At 42.3% G+C, this 22,087-nt stretch overlaps 1 protein-coding gene across 5 annotated transcripts in view; it reads left to right on the plus strand.

Moving 5' to 3' along the window:
- Positions 1-22,087, plus strand: part of LOC5571981 (titin) — a 174,129-nt gene that overhangs the window by 127,124 nt on the left and 24,918 nt on the right. For all 5 annotated transcript variants that reach the window (XM_021856005.1, XM_021856040.1, XM_021856010.1 and 2 more), the window contains exons 3-7: positions 4,004-4,140; positions 4,241-4,414; positions 21,426-21,580; positions 21,646-21,793; positions 21,871-22,050. In XM_021856005.1, coding sequence (XP_021711697.1) covers positions 4,004-4,140; positions 4,241-4,414; positions 21,426-21,580; positions 21,646-21,793; positions 21,871-22,050 — 794 coding nt within the window. The remainder of the gene's footprint in view (positions 1-4,003; positions 4,141-4,240; positions 4,415-21,425; positions 21,581-21,645; positions 21,794-21,870; positions 22,051-22,087) is intronic.

A 22,087-nucleotide genomic window follows, 5' to 3' on the forward strand; every position in this document is an offset into this window, starting at 1 on the left:
TCATTGAAATAGTTGATGGAGAAAAGATTGTAATTACTGTGTGTTCAAAAATGCATTTACTTCTTGGTTATATTCGAATTTAAAAAGTGTTTTCCTCTGAACGCCATTCATCGACAAAACATCACTGACCGCTTTTGGACTAGCGAAATAACCTCGTGTAGAGAGATTCTCCCGCAGTCGTACACTGCCAATAACCGTCGTCACTCTAATGATGCCCGGTGATCTATTTATATTGCCTTAGTCTCTCTCTCCTCCAACTGCGGCACCAGAACGCGACTGTAAACACAGACAGCAACGCCAATTGCAGCAGCAAAAAAAAATCAATCTTGTTGTTCAAGCTTCAACTCTACCAGACCGACGCGAAAATGGTAGAAAAAAAATCAATTTTTGAGTTGTAATTCGTCGGTCGAAGCAGTCCCATAATTCTTGAAAATGATGTTAAAATTTCACATTACAGTAGTTTCTCGATTTTATCACTGTTCGTTTTAATATCGCTTCATTATTTCACTCTCGATTTTAGTACGATTTTCTGTTCGATTTTATCACGGCACAATATATGTATGAAATTCATACAATTTACATTGAAAAATAACCCTAAACAATTATCATATATCTCTTTGACCCATCTTCCACATAATTTTCATTTCATTTGCTCTATTTCTGTCATATAAATCTCACATTTTGATGGAAATTATATAGCAGAGAAATACATTTTCACGTTTCGGTATATCACGCCAAAAATTTTTGGATCCGCGATATAATCGAGAAATTACTGTATTAGGGAAAATTCAATCGAATAAACGATAAAATCCATTCAAAAGGCGAAAATGGAGTAACTTTCTTCGATCAAAGTAACCCGGGAATCATGGACGGGATTTGGTTTCTTTGATCCAAGAAGGCGCACAAAACGCTCGTTGCAAATCTAAGTAGTCTACTACAGTAGCATCGTAATCCATCGCCGCTGTACGTACTAACGTACAGGTAAGTGGGATATTTTTAAACAGAACGAAAATAACATCTATTTTTGGAGCGTTCGGGCGATTCTGGTGGGAAATTTCAATTCAATAACAAACTACGAGGAACAAAATAAACGATTGTAAATTGAAATAAAAACTTGAAAATTGGACCAAGAGGAGGGAAAACAAATCAAATAGGATGACTGAGCCAGTGATAGAGAGTGGTTATGCGATTAATGACGTGTTTTAAGCAATTTCTGTGTGTAGTAGCTTAGCCGTTGCCAAAATAAAATAAATGTGTACGATAATATCTTCTAGCTTATAGCGGAAATATTATAAAACAATTAAAAACCTTGCTCCTTTGCAAATCCAAATCCAATCCAAATCCAATCCAAATCCAATCCAAATCCAATCCAAATCCAATCCAAATCCAATCCAAATCCAATCCAAATCCAATCCAAATCCAATCCAATCCAAATCCAATCCAAATCCAATCCAAATCCAATCCAAATCCAATCCAAATCCAATCCAAATCCAATCCAAATCCAATCCAAATCCAATCCAAATCCAATCCAAATCCAATCCAAATCCAATCCAAATCCAATCCAAATCCAATCCAAATCCAATCCAAATCCAATCCAAATCCAATCCAAATCCAATCCAAATCCAATCCAAATCCAATCCAAATCCAATCCAAATCCAATCCAAATCCAATCCAAATCCAATCCAAATCCAATCCAAATCCAATCCAAATCCAATCCAAATCCAATCCAAATCCAATCCAAATCCAATCCAAATCCAATCCAAATCCAATCCAAATCCAATCCAAATCCAATCCAAATCCAATCCAAATCCAATCCAAATCCAATCCAAATCCAATCCAAATCCAATCCAAATCCAATCCAAATCCAATCCAAATCCAATCCAAATCCAATCCAAATCCAATCCAAATCCAATCCAAATCCAATCCAAATCCAATCCAAATCCAATCCAAATCCAATCCAAATCCAATCCAAATCCAATCCAAATCCAATCCAAATCCAATCCAAATCCAATCCAAATCCAATCCAAATCCAATCCAAATCCAATCCAAATCCAATCCAAATCCAATCCAAATCCAATCCAAATCCAATCCAAATCCAATCCAAATCCAATCCAAATCCAATCCAAATCCAATCCAAATCCAATCCAAATCCAATCCAAATCCAATCCAAATCCAATCCAAATCAATCCAAATCCAATCCAAATCCAATCCAAATCCAATCCAAATCCAATCCAAATCCAATCCAAATCCAATCCAAATCCAATCCAAATCCAATCCAAATCCAATCCAAATCCATTCCAAATTCATTCCAAATCCATTCCAAATTCATTCCAAATCCAATCCAAATCTAAATCCAATCCAAATATTGTCGGCGCGGTAAAAAGTTAGAAACGGTTCCTCGCCGAAATTGGATTATTCTCAGAATCTATGCGAGATACCTAACTTCGGAAGTAGTGCATCCGATTTGCATCCGGATGCGCTTTTATGCGCCCTACTTCCGAAGTAAATTATCTCGCATAGATCCGAGAAAAATCCAACTTCGGCGAATTGCATATTCTAACGATTAATCGAACTTACAATACAGTCCAAATCCAATCAAAAGCTAATCCATATTCAATCCAATTCCAATCCATATCCAAACTCAATCCAAAAAAATTTAATCCAATATCTTGAATTTCATCATCCATCACTAACATCGTCATGCGAGTTTAGTCATATTGTGCATTCAGATTAACTTTAGACCGAAGTTCATAAGAGAAATGAAATATCACCGAAAGTTCGCCGAAGTTAGGCGTCGGCATTCTACCGAAGTGCTACGCCGACAAAGGCAATCCTTATGCGTCGGCGAAGCACCAAATTAGAATGCCGACGCCGAACTTCGCCGAAGTTTTGACTGCCGAACTTCTAATTGTCACTCGAATTGTCAATATATTTATTATATCCGTCACGGGTTTTCCAAATCACAGTAGCCATCCACTAATCTGATAACCGTCAAACTGACAGATCACGCTCGCGATCATGGCGGAACCGAACCAAGACAGCAGCATCGAACATAACCTCACCGTCAACACCACCAGCGAGTACCGTTCAACCACATCCGAATCCACGACCACCGCCCTTCCCTACTACGAACTACGGCTCCCATCGCACCTCTTCAACAGCAAATCCCCCTCCCGAATCGAATTCCAGCTGATCGAAAATCCAGATCGTCGTCACAAACGGCACTCCGCAGCGCTTCCGCGCCGGAACATCTACACCCGATCTCAGCAGGGTTCGGCACAATGTCCTCCCCAGAAATCCAAACCAAGCCTCAAACGGGTGTTCTTCAACTTCAATCGAAAGTCTTGTCCCAACGAACCGAACCTTTCGGAGTCCAAACCCCGAGATGAGGACGATCGGGACCGCCAGTACGAAAATATGGAGATCTACTACTTCGACCACGGCAGTCCGGAGTTCTACCGGACCACCGATTGCCCGCCGCACTTGGTCACGGAAGCCCTGGCGCAGTCGACGCTCCACCACGCCACCAAGTTCTGGGCGGAGATCTTCGGAACCATCAACATCGGGACGACCTTCGTGATCAGCTTCTGGCTGCAGCTGTACCGGTTCCTCCTGTACGGCCTTCTGCGATCCGTTCTGGTCGGAGTTCTGCAGATTACGGCCGATTATCTGCTAAAGCCGTTGCTAGCCGTACTGTTCAACGGCCTACTGCAACCGCCGTTGGTGTTTGTGCAAAATATTTTAACCGCGATGGCGGCCATGTTGGAACCGGTTGCTAAACTGATCGGTAGTTTCCTGGAACCGGTTGGGCAGTTGGTGCAATCGTTCCGCTTGGTCGAGACCAAAACCGTTAACAAGAAGGTTACCAAAAAGAAACACCGAGTAGAAGCTTAATTTTTGTAGGAATCGATTTGTCCATCTTTATAGTTTTAATTTCATTGCGAATTTTTCGACTGGAACAGGAAACTGATACTTCTTTCCCTTTGCTTGCTTTCTTTCACAGAAACATCCTACACGTATGCACAATTTCAGAAGACGGGTAAACTCACGGCTCCGGCAACGGTGATACCCCGTTTTAGGAAATACAACGTTGACGATTTCCATTTTTTGACTGTGTTAGGAAAGGGTAGTTTTGGAAAGGTAAGTTTGGTCTGACGGGTGAATAACATCATCTTGGCAACGCTGATTGTTTTCCAGAAGAATTAGAACCAACTGACTTCCTCTACTCTCCCACTTTCAGGTATTTTTAGCTGAGCTAAGGAACACAGAGTACTATTACGCGGTGAAGTGCCTGAAGAAGGACGTCGTCCTGGAGGATGACGACGTGGACTGCACGCTGATCGAGCGGAAGGTGCTGGCCCTCGGCACGAAGCATCCCTTCCTGTGCCACCTGTTTTGCACGTTTCAAACAGATGTGAGTAGCATTAAATTCACCTAGTTAAGTTAGTGGGAGATGTCGATCAAATTACGAACCCCTTTTGAGGGTATTGGTAATAATGCCACCAACATATTTCATAACCTTAAGGTCTTATGGCGAAACAGATTGGAATCCAAATTCAATAATGTACCAAAACCTTGAAAGCACAAATCTCTCGAAAGAAGCATCAAAGTTTAAATACGGTGGCCGTTAAATTATGGCAACAACAAACATTTCTTGTTACTAAAATCGACAGGCACTGTAAGAAGATCGACTTCGTACATTCGATAGTTTTGGAGTTTAGTGCCTTTGAAATCGTGAGTAGGGTTGCCATCCGTCCTGATTTAGCAGGACATGTCCTGATTTTGAGATTCTTTTGAGGTGTCCTGATTTATTTATCATATTTCAAGTTATGTCCTGCTTTTTCCTGCTTGGCGAATACCTTGGAATGTCAAAAATATTTCGAATAAGGAAAAGCTATCCCAATAGGTACCAAAAAAACAGCAAGAATGTTCAAATGGCATCTATCGCAAGACGCATTTTGAGTTTTGTAGTTAAGAAATCGACTTCAGCCACATAGAAAGTTTGAAATGCGTTCCATACCGTACCACAACACATTCAGGTTCAGTCGATGTTTGACGATTCTGGTGTTGTTAATAGAATCATTTGGGGCTCGTACTAAAAATACAAGCTATCATCTTTGGTGTATTTTTACTGCAACCATTTGATCTTTCAGTGGAACTAATATTTATAAAAAAAAATGTCCAAAACTACAAAATTAAATCACGGTTGGACCACCGCCTAACAATTTGCACTCCGTGAGTTTTTGTAAAGATCCGTAACGAATATACCTCAGAATTATGTTGAAAAAACTGGTTTCCTCTGAAGATATTTGCTTAAATTTGATAAATTGCTAGCGTATCCTTTGTGAATTATCATGAGATCTCAATGACATCTTAACGGAATCTTCTTTGTGAAACTTCTTTAAGGATACTTAGAAGATTCTCTGTGAAACCATGATTCAAAGAATCCAAGCGACAATCATGTTTGGATTTCGACATGTTTCGCCTCAAAAATATATGTAAATATAGGGGAGCCTGGGGTAGTAAACACTAACGGGACAAACGCACCTTGTCTATTTTTCTGAGATAAACAATTTCTGAGTGAAAAATGCTACGCAGATTGATGAAACATTGTACAGTCGACTCTCCGCATCTCGATGTTGAGGGAACCATCGAGATAGGGAGATATCGAGACAAAGAACACATTTCTAATGAATACTAGATTGAAAAAACACCCCGTCACCAGGACAATAATAAACAAACAAACGTCTTTTCGTGTTCCCGAACTGTTTTGAATCAATGAAATCGGGTCTAGTAACCTTCGATAATGGGCATATCGACATACAAGGAGGAGATCTAGAACAAAAATCAACCAGAAACATATCGAGATAGGGAGATATCGAGACATAGAGGATATCTAGATAGAGTAAAGTGGGGCAAAAGGTTGAGTGGGGCAAGAGTTTCTTTTTAAGATTTATAGCTCAATTCAAAACAAACTTATGAATGTCATGGTGACTCGAAAGCTATTCAAATAAGAAACTTTCAATCCAAACATCATTAAAATCGATTGAGATTTGGAAAAGTTATGGCTGTTTGTTGTTTTTCGACGTGAATATTGTAATTTTTGGTCAAACTTTCGTTGCATGGAACCAATTGAAGATAAAATATTTTTCAATATTTTATGTAAGGGCATTTCTAGGCCTATCATAAGGATGCTTTGAGGTGTATTAGTTTTTGCATAAATGCTTAGAAACAATTTTTAGCGGTCAGTAGTGTTTGATCCGTTGAATTTGTTGCATGCTCCTTTGAGGGCGAGCGGCGGAATCCGGATCAATTGTGTCCAATTCGCGTTTTTCGGAAGAAAAAAATCGAAAACAAAGTGTGCGAGTGAAAAAAAAATCGATGCGTCAGTGGTGTTTGATCCGTTGAATCTGTTGCATGCTCCTTTGTGGGTGAGCGACGGAATCCGGATCGTGTCCGGTTCGCATAGTAACCGCACTATCGGTATCGATCATTCGTGTATATGTTCACGTATTCATTTAAAAATATATCTTTATCGTTTACCAAAACGAATCCTTTCCCATATCCAAACTCCCAGTGTTTTCTTGTGGAAGTGCAGAGGACTCCTCGGCTCCTATAAAGCAAGTAACACGTCAACATTTCCCTCTCATTCCCAAATTGACCTGCATTCGGACGCAGCCGGCGCCGGTATTGTTTGTTATAATGTTATAAGCATCAGTACTTACACATTGAAGATGCTACTGATCCTGAGTAGCATCTGTTGGTTCCCTGTGTAAGTACAGTTGTTCTTGCAATAACGGAGTAGCAACTGCGGGCGGTCAATCATAAAAAAAATGCTTAGAATCAATTTTTAGCCCATAGTGGGGCAAAAGTTCGAATCAGCGGGGCAAAAGTTCGACTCATGTATAAACTCACGGAAAAATTTGCAAATTGCCTAAAATCCACATATTATTTTCAAATTTAGCAAAATTTGTCTGATTTTGCGAAAAATGTCACCAATTTTTACGATTGTTCGACATTTCCCCGAAAACCATTTCCCCGAATGATTTCTTCCCGAAGGATTTTCTCCCGAAAACCATTTTCCCGAATGAACTGTTTCCCCGAATGTATCGTTTTCCCGAAAGCTTTTTCCAAAGACATTTTCTATTTATTTGAAAACAAATATCATTGAAGGTAGCATCCATAAATTACGTAACGCTCTAGGGGGAGGGAGGAGTAGGCTCAAACGTTACGGCCCACAAAAAAAAATTGAAATTTTTCATACAAAAAGCGTTACGGATGGGGGGAACGTGAAAGGCTTGTTTTCAATTTTATAAAAATTCCTTCTTTAGAAGTTCTTCTTTATATTACTAGTCTAATAATCATTGACATCAGAATAGTTGATAGTTTTAAAACTCTCACCTTCTTATCATCGTAGGCAGTTCTTTAAAGATTTGCTGGTTTGATATTAATCTGCTTGCAGCTTTTACTGATTTCATCATAAATTTGCCCTTCTTCAATGTTCTTTATAGATAAATATATCAAAATAAATTAACAGAGCAACTGAAACTTTAATCAGATTTTTTCTAGTTCAAATGTCATTGTGAGAACGAACACTACAGACTTAATTACTTAACTTAATTAGGAGATTTTTTTTCATATAGGCGGTTTTTTTCTGTTTAATTTGTGGTTATCAGCATTTTTAGTATTCATTACTAACATGTTCTCTGTATTTAACGTTTTCGACTAGATGACCCATTTAGGAACGATTCGGAAAAATTGACGTTCGGGAAAATTGTTTCTATCCAAGACATAAAAAAAAGATTTTTATCCGGAAAACTAATATTTATTTCAGGGGGGGAGACTAGAAGGGAGACTCAAGGCCTTATTATGTATTCAGGGTGTCTACTACCTGAAAAAACCTGGAAAACCTGGAATTGTCAGGGAATTTTATTCAACCTGGAAAAAACCTGGAATCCTCAGGGAGTTTCGGCCATAATCAGGGAAATTATTTTGAATCAGTAATACAAGGTAGAATATGTCCTTTTTGTGACAGAGAATCTTTTTAATCATAAAAATTTTCGGCTGCGCCGTTGTCAAGACGCTACTAGAGATGTTCAGTCCTTAATTTTTTTTACGCGACTTTTATTTATACAACATAAAACATGTTTAGATAGGGATGCAAAACTTAAGATTGAAAAGTTGGTAAAGGCAAGTACAGTTCCCATTTACAGTTGGGTGTCGTTTATTCAGCGTTTGAAATTTAGTTGAAAACATTCCAAAATTGTCTACGAAAATGTTTTTCGACTATTCCACAAGTTCTGGAGGAAATTTCGAGGAATGTTTCAGGTATTTTAGTGATTCTTTCTGCAATTCCTTTATGAACTTCTTCAGGGATGCTACCAGCAATTTTTCAAGAGATGCTTAAATGAATTCCTTCACAATTTTTTTTACAAGAAAATCGTAGAGCACTGCAACATTATTACTTTCAGTAATTTTCACATAGATCACTCTGAAATAAAAAATGACGGCGATTATCCCAGGATTTCCTTTAGATGTTTTTATACTGATTCATTCATTGATTTTTCCAGTTGTTACTTCTAGGTGACCTACCACGTATGCTGAAGCAGTTATTCCACAAAGGTTTATTCCATAGTTTCGATATTTTTCCAAGAAACCCTACAATAATATCTACACTGATTTTATTTTTCATATGGATTGTTTGAAAAATGTATCAAAGATTACTTTCGGATATTGCTCCAAAAATTCCTTCAGGCATTATTAAATGAAATTCTTTATAAACTTTTCTAAGAATTCCTAAAAAAAATCGACCTTAAATATTACATTAAGTTCCTCTTAAAATATCTACAGAATTTCGTTAAAATATTGCTGTGGATTAAACATTTGTCTAATAATTTTTCAAATAATGTTTCCAAACTCCATGGATTGTTCAAAACTACATTCAAAGTTTCACATCAGTTATTGCTACAACCATTCTTATAGATATTTTCATAATTATTCATACTTAAATTTCTTCAGGGGGTCTCTCCGAATTTCTTAAAAGAATTTCTTCAAAAACTATTGTAGGACCCTATTTAGAGATTCGACGTTATATTAGCATTTCAGGTTTCAGTCATATTAGCTTTCTATCAAGAAAAATCTTAAGAAGAATTTCATCAAGTGTACAGAAGTTCTTTCAGAGATCATCGTAGCAATTCAACAAGCTATGCTTCGAACTCAAACAAAAATTTTCTTTAGAAATTCCACGCGGATTTTTCTCAAAATTTCCTCCAAAAAATCTGAAACAAATCCTTAACATTTCTCGGAGACATCTCTGGAAGAATGACTGGAAGTTTTTTGGATTTCTTTGGAAAATTAAATAAAAAGTAACAGAAATTTCTGGATGAATTTTGAAGATGCTCTAAACAAGAGTGTTGTAGAAAGTCCTATGATAATCAATGGAAAAATCAATGGATATATTTCTTGAGAACATAAAATTTCCTTTGAGTTTATGGTTCAACTCCAGATTGAATTCTTGAAGGTATCCAAAATTAAATTCTTGGAAGAATTTCTTAGAGAGTTCTTAAAAAATCACAAAACAAACTCCTGAATAATATGTGAATGTGGAGTAATAAGTGAAAGAAATTCACAGTTAAACTAGCAGTAATACTTGTCGTAATGTCAAGGAACACCGAAAAAGTCTTAGAATCATTCTTAGATAAATGTCTGTTCAAATGAGGAACCAAAATCAAATGACGTGATTCATGGTGGGTTTGTTTTTGTATTCAAAATTCACAATTCATTCTCTTTTTAGTTCATGTTTTTGTTTTCAGGCAAAAGGTATCTGAAATTCTTATTTCCAAGACAATCAAATGCTACCAGACCCGATTGCCCCAAGATACAACACCCTTGGAAAAAAAAAATTACAAAACTCCCACAAAAGAGAAATGTTGTGGGTGTATCGCTGATGTCCATAATTCAGAATCTCATTCTAAGGAAAGGGTATTTTTTCCATTAAGTTCGAATTGACTGTTTTCTTCATATCTGATTTTGGTGATTAAAGGCACTTTCAGATTATTTGATAAGACTAATTGTTTTTTTTTTTTGTGGAAATCAAATAAAAAAAATCACCATTTTTTTTTCTTACGTAGTTTCACGTTTAGAACAAATATAAATTTAATGATAATAACATACTTGTTTATTAAAATCTCTCCCCTTGGTTATGCGACTTTGCCGCGATGGGAAGGCATAATCCATTAGCCCATATGATATAAACCAAAGGCGTAACCTGTAGTGGTGGTATTACATTTTGACATTTGTTGCTTAAAGCCGCGTCATAATTCATATGGCATAGACGCAATAATATCTCGTGTGTGATCCAACGGACATTCTGCGTCATTGATAGAATTGATGACAATTTCAAATAATTAATCTATTCGAAGTGGACATTAATACTATTGGTGACGTTCAGTTTACCTTTTGCTAACCAGAATGATCCCTAGCCACTCTTACTATTAGCTAGCTAGACACATCGTTATCATGTACGACGTAGGGAATATTACTCTGAGGAAAATGACTAGTAGATTCACTGAGTAGAAATAAGTGGCGACAATCTTATTCTCTTATTTTAATATGATTTTTACATTGCCATAATAAGAAATACCTCTTTTGTAATAACGGTATAAATAATCTAATTCCAGCTTCATTTTCGCAAAATTTATAAGTAGAAAGTAGGCGTTGTGAAGCATTGCATTTGCCACCGAAAAGTGAATCTTATAGGAGACTGTTATAGCCTAAGGTAACTTTACTCTTAAATATTCACTATAAAGTAAGACGCTGAGATCGATCATTAGGGTACACTTGCTAGTTTCGAGAAATTGTTGAACAGACAAGGAAAGTGACTATTTTCTTTAAGGATACATGAACGTAATGACCAATAAATACTTTTTAACAACAAAAAACGAAATTAACTAGAACTACTACTGAACAGCCTAATTTTGTTAAGACTTGACGACAATTGACATTTAAAACTCTAATCTTACGTAAAAGACAGTAGTAATCAGAATAACACTTAAATGACAAATTATTCAAAACCATTTCGACTAGATAGTATTAGTAATGACACTACTACACTACTATTTCAAACAAATTTTGATGGAGCTGCTGATTTTCACAATGCTTTCTTTTCTCAGAAGCAAGAGAATATGGGTATTTTTCAAAAACTACCACGTCACAACACGAATAAAAAACAGTGTTCATAGGCACCATAGCCTAGTCCGTCTGAGTATTGGTACTGGTAGAGGGGAAACTAGGCAAAAGCCAGACCAAGAGTTCAGCCTTGACAAGTTAAACTGTCAGGCAGCTCCAACTGAATACCATACTAAAAAAAATAGCATACTTGTTTATTAAAATAAAACATACTTAGAAGAGTATCGTTTTTTTTTTTTTTTTGTGAAATCACTTATGTATTTATAAGAATTTCTAGAACCTGGAACTGTTTTTTTTAACCTGGAAAAACCGAGAAATCCCAGGGAATTTCATTTCTGTAAATGAGTAGACACCCTGTTATTGCAAGATATAATAGATTCTAAGGATCAATGGTTTCACTGTAGCTAGTCACTAAGTGTAATGAAATAACGTTTAATCTAGTGGACATATGGCACGAAGAAGTTTGGCCAAATAAGGCATCTTTGTGTAATAATGCGAAACAATGCAAAAGAACAGCCTATTATTAAAAGAAGGGAAATTTAAGATTATCAGCTAAGTGTCACTGAATATTGGAACAGTATAAATATAAAGAACAGCCAATTTTTCTTAGAAGGCAAAACTAAGCCGAATGTGCATTCGTCCAAATGTTCATAAGTCAACTATCTATACTCCAATAATACCGCTTCAAATGAAACTGCCTATCATGTGCTCGCTTTTTTCATCAGGGTATCACAAAAAATAATCTTAGTTGTTTTGAGCCAAATGCTCGTGGCACATTATTTTGAACATCTGTAACTTGAAACACATGGATTTCTATAACAAATTAATCAATTTTCGTCTAATCTTACATCAGCTAACACATTAAATACTTTTTGGCAGCAGGAACATGGATAGCTATTAGTATGTCATTTATATTACGATTTTTTCGGGGAAATGGTACATTCGGGAAAACAAATTTCGGGGAAATAGTTCATTCGGGAAAACGTCATTCGAGGAAATTGCATTCGGGGAAATAGTTTTCGGGGAAATGTCGGACAATCAAATTTTACATTTCCACTTAGTTTTGCGAAAAACTGCTATTTTTTAGTAAATTGCAATTAACCCTGTTTTGGGCAATTTTTTGATTAAAATTTAGTGCGTATTTTTCGGCAAACTTAAATTTACGGCTGGTGTAAGCATCAAAACCGGGACAAAAAGCCCGGCCTGGAAGAATCAAAACGGGTAGAAATGGAGCGTTTGCATCATCTGTAGAAATGCCAGGAATCCACGAGAAGCTTAACGCATTTCGAAATGGTTTTATGTCACGACTCAGCTATGTGTAGGCATAAGCATAGAAGCATCTTAACAAACAGCTGCGAGGCGATCGAAAGGTGGAAGCAGTACAATTACAAACACTTGAATGTATCGGAGGACACGATCAAAGATGATCAAGACTGCGGAGGAAATGATTAAGTCAGTACTGCCTATGGTGGAAACCAACAAGCTCGAAGGAAGTTAAGAATGCCTTCTATCAGTTCTAATCAAGATGAACTCGAACGACTACTTGACCGCATGAAGGTTATCTGCATAAAAATATAATTGATATAAAATAGTGATAAGAACCAGCCAATAAGATGTTGAGCACCTACGGTTGTTCTCTTTCAAGTTCTAATGTTATTCGAACCGAATTACTCTCTGCCCACCACCGTGCTCTACCATTATTCACCGAGATCAAAGTAAATCTCTAAATTTAGAGCTTTGCACCGCTTTCCCTAGCACACCGTCCCCCTCCCGCCATTTTCCGCGCCAAAAATGTAACCGCTGTCGGGTATTACGTGCGATGTACCCCGATGATGATGCAGGAAGTAGTCATTCGCACTCGATTGAACACACAGCCGGCGGTGATTTGTTTCGTAGACGCACATTCTCGCAACGACAGACCGGCATCATCAGAGTTTCGCCGCCACCACCAAAACAATCCCCCTAATCACACCGCGTCTAAATCGTGAAATACGCTAGATATCGAACCAGCTGATCGAATGATCCATTTTAAAACACACACCCCACAGACGATCGTTCGAACATATGATCGAAAGGTCGTCGCGAGAGGGAAACTAATCCACGCCATCAAGATCCAATTTAGGAACCAGTTCGGGATGCAATCGATCATGCGTCCGCTGCAGCTCCTGGGCGAACGGTTCTATCTTTAGATCGTCACATAATTAGAAACTTCTCACGCCCGGCTGACCGAATTATGTCGATCAATCCGACTGCGGAGTTAGATGCGACCATCAACGTAGTAGGCCATGTCGTAGATTAACACCGGAGGTTGGATTCATGGCACGCTGAGTGGAGAAAAATGGCGTTGTTTTACAAACAAAATCCGCTCCGCTAATCTAGACGAGGCTTTAATTAGACGCACTGTGAAGAGGAACGTGGTACTATGAAGTTCGGCCGAGGATGGCCACGACTTCGGCCTTGTCCTTGGCACGAAAAGAACCCAAAGTGTGACGACACTCGGTATCACAGGCAAAAGAGAAAATTCTGTTGAGGAAACCACCATCATCTAAGTGGCTTTATTAGCGAACATAAACATCCATAAAACGACGACGGCTGGTGTGTCTCCCATCGAACAGATGGGATTTCTTTTATGACTAAAACACCACAAAATTCAGCCGGACTGATACGGGGGACTTGTCGGGACCTTCACCGTTGGTCATTGCCAGTACATTTTTCGTGGCGGGATGATCGCGGTCGTAAGTTAGATGGTCGTAAAACTGTCGCCGGCTGTTAGTTTGACAATGTTTCTCGTAGGAAGGATTGTCTACTTATCGATAACGTACAATAATGCGGTAAAACGTACGGAAAAATATATTTCTTCGAGCATGCGGAACTTCTAGAACTAAACTCAAGAGTAATTTGCAGAGTCTAATAAGTCTGATGGTTGGTAAATGGTTGGACATGGCGTACCATTGGTACCTCGCGTACCTGCAGGAATAAAATAGACCCCTTAGTGCGGTCCTTAGCCTCTTGCCCAGCAACTCCTATCCCTACCTCCTCGCGGTACTGGCCGGGGTACTTACTTACCAGTCAGGCTAAGGCTGGGTGGCCTCTGCTGTACGTAGCAGACGTCTCCATTCGACTCGGTCCATGGCTGCCAGTCGCCTGTCACGTATTCTGCGAAGGGTCCGCAGATCGTCCTCAACTTGGTCGACCCAGTAAACACATGATCGTATATAATAGGATATAAGACTACAAATGTGGAGGCGATATACGTTCCTTTTGCACGCAGCCTAATGGCGCATGTACGTATATCGCCTCCACTTTTGTACTCATATGCGCTGTAGTATACGAGTTTGTGTTTACTGGGGACCCATCTTGCTCGCTGCGCACCACGTCGTCTTGTGCCGGTCGGATTGTCTTCGAGAACCATTTTCACCGGGTTGGTATCCGACATTCTGGTGACATGCCCGGCCCACCGCAGCCTCCCAATTTTGCGAGGTGGACAATGGTTGGTTCTCCCAGCAGCTGGTGCAATTCATGGTTCATCCGCCTTCTCCACGTTCCGTCTTCCATCTGCACTCCGCCGTAGATGGTCCGCAACACCTTCCGTTCGAAAACACCAAGGGCGCGTTGATCCTCTGCACGTAGGGTCCATGTTTCGTGCCCATAGAGGAGTACCGGTCTAATCAGCGTCTTGTAGATGGTCAACTTCGTGCGATGGCGAACTTTGCTCGATCGGAGCGTTCTGCGGAGTCCAAAGTAGGCACGATTTCCAGCAACGATGCGTCTCTGGATTTCTCTGCTGGTGTCGTTGTCGGCGGTCACCAGTGAGCCCAAGTACACGAATTCTTCGACAACCTCGATTTCATCACCGTCAATATGAACTCGAGGTGGGGGGCGTGCCGTGTCTTCTCTTGAGCCCCTCGCTATCATGTACTTCGTCTTTGACACATTGATGTTCAGTCCGATACGCCTAGCTTCAGCCCTTAGTCGGATGTACGTGTCCGCCATCGTCTCAAAGTTGCGTGCAACAATATCAATGTCGTCGGCGAAACCAAGTAACTGAACGGACTTTCTGAAAATCGTGCCACTCGTGTCTATCCCCGCTCTTCTTATCACACCCTCTAAAGCAATGTTGAACAGTAAACACGAAAGACCATCACCTTGCCGTAACCCTCTGCGAGATTCGAAGGGACTCGAGAGTGTCCCTGATACGCGGACTACGCACATCACTCGCTCCATCGTCGCCTTGATCAATTTTATCAGTTTGTCCGGGAAACCGTATTCGTGCATAATCGGCCATAGCTGTTCTCGATCGATTGTATCATAGGCCGATTTAAAATCGATGAATAAATGATGTGTGGGTACATTGTATTCGCGGCATTTCTGCAACACCTGGCGGATGGCGAATATCTGGTCCGTTGTTGCTCGTTCGCCCATAAATCCTGCCTGATATTGTCCAACGAATTCTCTAGCAATTGGTGATAGACGGTGGCATAGAATTTGGGAGAGTACCTTGTAGGCGGCGCTCAAAATTGTGATCGCACGATAATTGGCGCAATCCAACTTGTCGCCCTTTTTGTAGATGGGACACACGACACCTTCCATCCACTCCTCCGACAATACTTCCTCCTCCCAAATCTTGGAAATAACCCAGTGCAGCGCTCTTGCCAGTGCATCACCACCGTATTTTAGCAACTCGCGCGGAAGTTGGTCCACTCCAGCGGCTTTGTTGTTTTTCAACCGTCTAATCTCCGTTTCTACCTCCTGGAGATCTGGAGGCGGAAGTCTTTCGTCGTCCGCGCGTGCTCCCAAAATTATTTCCGTGCCACCTCCGCTACTGACCACATCACCATTAAGGTGCTCGTCGTAGTGCTGCCGCCACCTTTCGACCACCTCACGTTCGTTCGTGAGAAGATTTCCGTCACAGTCTCTGCACATGTCGGCTTGTGGCACAAAGCCTTTGCGCGAACGGTTAAGCTTCTCGTAGAACTTCCGTGTGTCTTTAGCGCGGAACAGCTCTTCCATCGCTTCGCGATCTCGTTCTTCTTGATGGCGCTTTTTTCTTCGAAAGATCGAGTTTTGTCTGTTCCGCGCCTGTTTATACCGTGCCTCGTTCGCTCTCGTGCGGTGTTGCAGCATTCTTGCCCATGCTGCATTCTTCTCATTCTTCAACTGCTCGCATTCGCCGTCGTACCAGTCGTTTCTCTGATTCGGGGCCGCTGGACCTAGTGCTGCTGTTGCAGTACTATCTATGGCGGATCTTATGTGCCTCCAGCCATCTTCAAGAGTGGCGGCGCCAAGCTGTTCTTCCGTTGGTAGGGCCACTTCCAACTGCTGCGCGTATTCTTGGGCTACTTCTGAGTCCCGTAGCCGCTCGATGTTAAGCCGAGGCGTTTGGCTTCGACGCGAGTTGTTCACCGTCGAAAGTTTTGAGCGCATACATACAGCAACTAGATAGTGATCCGAATCTATATTCGCACTGCGGTATGTGCGAACATTGGTAATGTCAGAGAAGAATTTTCCGTCGATTAGAACGTGGTCGATTTGGTTCTCGTTTAGGTTATCGGGTGATCTCCAGGTGGTCTTATGGATATCTTTGCGGGAGAAGAAGGTGCTTCGGACTACCATACCACGAGAGGCTGCAAAGTTGACGCATCGTTGGCCGTTGTCGTTAGATACGGCATGCAGACTGTTCCGCCCGATCACCGGTCTGTACATCTCCTCTCGTCCTACCTGTGCGTTCATGTCACCAACAACAAGTTTCACGTCACGCGGAGAGCATCCGTCATAAATCTGCTCCAGCTGCGCGTAAAACGTCTCCTTCTCCTCGTCGGGTCTCCCTTCGTGTGGGCAGTGTACGTTGATGATGCTGTAGTTGAAGAAACGGCCTTTTATCCTCATCTTGCACATCCTTGCGTTGATCGGCTGCCACCCGATAACGCGTTGTCGCATCTTGCCCAACACTATGAAGCCAGTTCCTTGCTCATTTGTGGTGCCACAGCTTTGGTAGAAGGTAGCCGCTCGATGCCCGCTTTTCCACACCTTTTGTCCAGTCCAACAAAGTTCCTGCAGCACTACGATATCGAAGTTACGGGGATGTAGTTCGTCATAGATTATCCTGTCGCAACCTGCGAAACCAAGTGACTTGCAGTTCCATGTTCCAAGTTTCCAATCGTAATCCTTATTTCGTCGCGTGGGTCTTTGCCGATTGTTCCGGGTCGTATTATCTCCTATGTTATTCGCAATAAGGTTTTTTTACGGGTGGCTTATTGCGCCTACTTTAACACTCCTGTCTCGCCGGAGCGCCATCGTGCCAGCTCTGTTTAACGTCCCAACTAACACTAGGACGATCGCGCTGATGGGGCTACCACCTTGGATTTAGCTGTGCGCGATTCAGCATTTCTTACTCAGCCGCTGGATACCAGAACAGACGCTGTTTGAGCCGCACCTCCTGGTGAACAGACGCTCGAGACGTACCTGCTCAATCTAGCTGATGTCAGAAGGACAACAGTGCCCAGGCTGCACTACCAGCTAAGTACGCAATCCTTAGCTGACGGTCTTTGTCATCGTTTGACCCGTGGAAGCGTGAGGTAGGAACTTGTGAGGACCAGAGTTGTGTTGAACGCTCCTTCCTAGTTGTCGACTCACCGTTTTGCAGCCCATGGCCAGGGGTACGAGTAACCTTAGGGGAGATCGGGTAACCAACCCCCGGTGGGAACTTTGGTCGTATGCTGACAGGGAAGGGGGGGTTTGCTTTTGCTTTTGCTTCTGCAAACCTTGAGCGTCTGTTTTCCATGTTGGGAGCGGCTCACAACAGCGTATGTTTCCCATGTCAGGGGTGGCTGATCATCGTCCGAGTGCTAGAGAAGGACTCTAAGCTAAACTGCGCACTATGGCCCTCCGAACATTTAGGGGGAATGGTCCTCCGGAAATCTAGGAGGTTGGTGTCAGGCTCTTCAAGCCAGCCGTAAAATTATCAAGCAACGAATAATCAACGAGAGAATGCGAACCGGGGCAATCGGCGAAGACCACAGCGACATATAGGGGCTAGCGATTGGAAGCTCCGTACGTGGAGCTGTAAATCTCTCAACTTCATCGGGAGCACACGCATACTCGCCGACGGGCTGAAGGACCGTGGATTCGGCATCGTAGCGTTGCAGGAAGTGTGTTGGAAGGGATCAATGGTGCGAACGTTTAGAGGTAACCATACCATCTACCAGAGCTGTGGCAACACACATGAGCTGGGAACAGCTTTTATAGTGATGGGTGATATGCAGAGGCGCGTGATCGGGTCATTCGTAGCACCTACTTCTAGCACAGCCTTCCATACAGATACACCTGGAGATCACCACAGCAGACAGAATCACAAATCTACCACGTTCTGATTGATGGACGGCACTTCTCCGACATTATCGACGTCAGGACCTATCATGGCGCTAACATCGACTCTGACCACTATCTGGTGATGGTTAAACTGCGCCCAAAACTCTCCATCGTCAACAACGTACGGTACCGACGGCCACCCCGGTACGACCTAGAGCGGCTCAAGCAACCGAATGTCGCAGCAGCATATGCGCAGCATCTCGAGGCTGCATTACCGGAAGAGGGTGAGCTGGATGAAGCCCCTCTTGAGGACTGCTGGAGAACAGTGAAGGCAGCCATCAACAATGCAGCTGAGAGTAACGTCGGGTACGTGGGACGGAGTCGACGGAACGATTGGTTCAACGAGGAATGTAGGCAGAGAGGAGAAGAACACAGCGCGGGTGGTCATGCTGCAGCAAGAGACCCGGCAGAACGTGGAGCGTTATAGACGGAAACGGTAACAGCAGACCCGCCTCTTTCGGGAGAAAAAACGCAGCCCCCACTTTGAGGGAGGTTAAGGATGCCATTTACCAGCTAAAGAACAATAAAGCTGCTGGTAAGGACGATACCTTCCTTACCAGCAGCTTTATTGTTCTTTAGCTCTTTAGCTGAACTCATAAAGATGGACCCGGAGAGGCTGGCCATTTGTCTGCACCGGCTGAAAGACACAATCTTGGAAACAGAACAGCCATGGGAGGAGTGGAAGGAAGGGGTGATATGCCCCATCTACAAAAAAGGCGACAAGTTAGATTGTGAGAACATTCGAGCGATCACCATTCTAAATGCGGCCCACAAAGTATTATCCCAGATCATCTTCCGTCGTCTATCACCTATAGTAAGCGAGTTCGTGGGAAGTTATCAAGCTGGCTTCGTAGACGGCCGATCGACAACGGACCAGATCTTTACTGTACGGCAAATCCTCCAAAAATGTCGTGAATACCAGGTCCCAACGCATCACCTTTTCATCAATTTTAAGGCGGCATACGATAGTATCGACCGCGTAGAGCTATGGAAAATCATGGACGAGAACAGCTTTCCCGGAAAGCTCACGAGGCTAGAGCGACAATGGAATGTGTGCAAAATTGTGTAAAGGTTTTAGGCGAACATTCCAGTTCGTTTGGATCCCGCCGGGGACTACAACAAGGTGATGGACTTTCGTGCCTGTTGTTCAATATTTCACTAGAAGGTGTTATGCGGAGAGCCGGGCTCAATAGCCAGGGTACAATTTTTACGATATCCAGTCAATTTGTTTGCTTCGCGGATGATGTGGACATCGTCGGCCGAACATTTGAAAAGGTGGCAGTACACCCGCCTGAAACGCGAGGCAGCTAAGGTTGGACTAGTAGTGAATGCAGCCAAGACAAAGTACATGCTAGCTGGTGGGGCCGAGCGCGACAGGGTTCGTCTAGGTAGCAGTGTTACGATAGACGGGGATACGTTCGAGGTGGTCGACGAGTTCGTCTACCTTGGATCCTTGCTGACGGCTGACAATAACGTTAGCCGTGAAATACGGAGGCGCATCATCAGTGGAAGTCAGGCCTACTATGGCCTCCACAAGAAGCTGCGGTCAAAAAAGATTCACACCCGCACCAAATGTACCTCGTACAAAACTCTCATAAGGCCGGTAGTCCTCTACTGGCATCAAACGTGGACGATGCTCGAGGAGGACCTGCACTGCAAGCACTAGGAGTCTTCGAACGTCGGGTGCTTAGGACGATCTTCGGCGGTGTGCAGGAGAACGGTGTGTGGCGGCGAAGGATGAACCACGAGCTCGCCCAACTCTACGGCGAACCCAGTATCCAGAAGGTGGCCAAAGCTGGAAGGATACGATGGGCAGCGCTTGTTGCAAGAATGCCAAACAACAACCCTGCAAAGATGGTGTTCGCTTCGGATCCGGTTGATACAAAAAGGCGTAGAGCGCAGCGAGCTAGGTGGGCGGATCAAGTGCGTATCGATTTGGCGAGCGTGGGGCAGAACCGAGGATGGAGAGATGCGGCCACGAACCGAGTATTGTGACGTGAAATTGTTGATTCAGTGTTATCTGTTTAGATGTTAACTAAATAAATGAATGAATAAGTCTGATATTGTTATAAATCAGATTTTATGATCTATAACTACCCAAGTAATCAATAATCTGTGAAACTGGACACCAAGTTGGATCTTTATACGCGGCGGTTGAGGAAATTTTGTAAAATTTGGTGATTTATTGAAGTTTTACGGCGTGTGATTGGAATGAAATCCTTCAGTGAAGAAGTACGAAGGTTTTCCGTAGTGAAAATAAGTGCCCGGCGAAGTAAGTCACCCACGGGGACGGGAAGAAACTTGTGTTGGAAAGTGGTGTGGCTTAGTCGATCGCTAAGCATTTCTCTCAAATCGTGTTCGTCCATGCTATTTCGGTGAAAAAGTGTAAAGTGGATAATTGAACTGAAGTTACAGTAGTACTTATTGCATTTTTGGTGTACAGTAGTAGTAGTAGTAGTTTTATTGCATTTTTGGTGTACAAGTGTACTAACCATAACAGCTTTCACAAAATTGCACTTGGATATTGAATCTCTGTTGCAGGTAAGTTTGAATATCCGCCGTAGTAGAACATTTAAAGTTTGATACGACGAATAGTAGCGCTTACGACGAAGTAGAACAAAACCCTACTTTTCTTTCTATATTTGGTCGGAGAGCGGTAGCCATGACCAAATAAATCAATTAATAAAAAAAAGACTGCTATACATCAGATTTTCATATTGTCAAGTCGTGACTATGGATAATAGAAACATGAACATTACGGTTATGAGTTTCAACTTCTTTGACAGGACTTGGGAATTCACAATTTCATAACTTGTTACGCACCCAAACTCTGTCGCTAATTCCCGTCCCATATTTTCCTCTCTCCGCAGAGCCATTTATTCTTTGTCATGGAGTACCTGAACGGGGGTGATTTGATGTTCCACATACAGCAGAGCGGACGGTTCCAGGAAGCGCGGGCAAAGTTCTACGCCGCCGAAATCGTGTCCGGACTGAAGTTCCTGCACAGGAAGGGTATTGTTTATCGGTAAGTTCTTTGTGGTGTGAAACTTTACCTTCGTCTTCATCATTCTGGATTGTTCCCCGTTGCAGGGATCTGAAGCTGGACAACGTGCTGCTGGACTACGACGGCCACGTGCGGATAGCGGACTTTGGCATGTGCAAGCTGGAGATCTACCTGGACCGGTTGGCGGACAGTTTCTGCGGCACACCGGATTACATGGCGCCTGAAATCATCAAAGTATGGATCTCTCCGGCGGAATCGCTTCCCGACAGAAGTTCGCTGAATGTCTTTCTCCCTCGTTTCCTCTTTTTCAGGGTCAGAAATACAACCAAGCCGTCGATTGGTGGTCGTTCGGTGTGCTGGTGTACGAGATGCTCGTCGGCCAGTCACCCTTCAGTGGTTGTGACGAGGACGAGCTGTTCTGGTCCATATGCAACGAGATTCCATGGTTCCCGCACTTCCTGTCGAAGGACGCCCTCAAGCTGCTGCAATCGGTGAGTATTTAAACGTCCAGGAATGGCGAAGAATCTA

Source organism: Aedes aegypti, chromosome 1 (genome assembly GCF_002204515.2).
Source record: "Aedes aegypti strain LVP_AGWG chromosome 1, AaegL5.0 Primary Assembly, whole genome shotgun sequence".
Taxonomy (NCBI): Eukaryota; Metazoa; Arthropoda; class Insecta; order Diptera; family Culicidae; genus Aedes; species Aedes aegypti.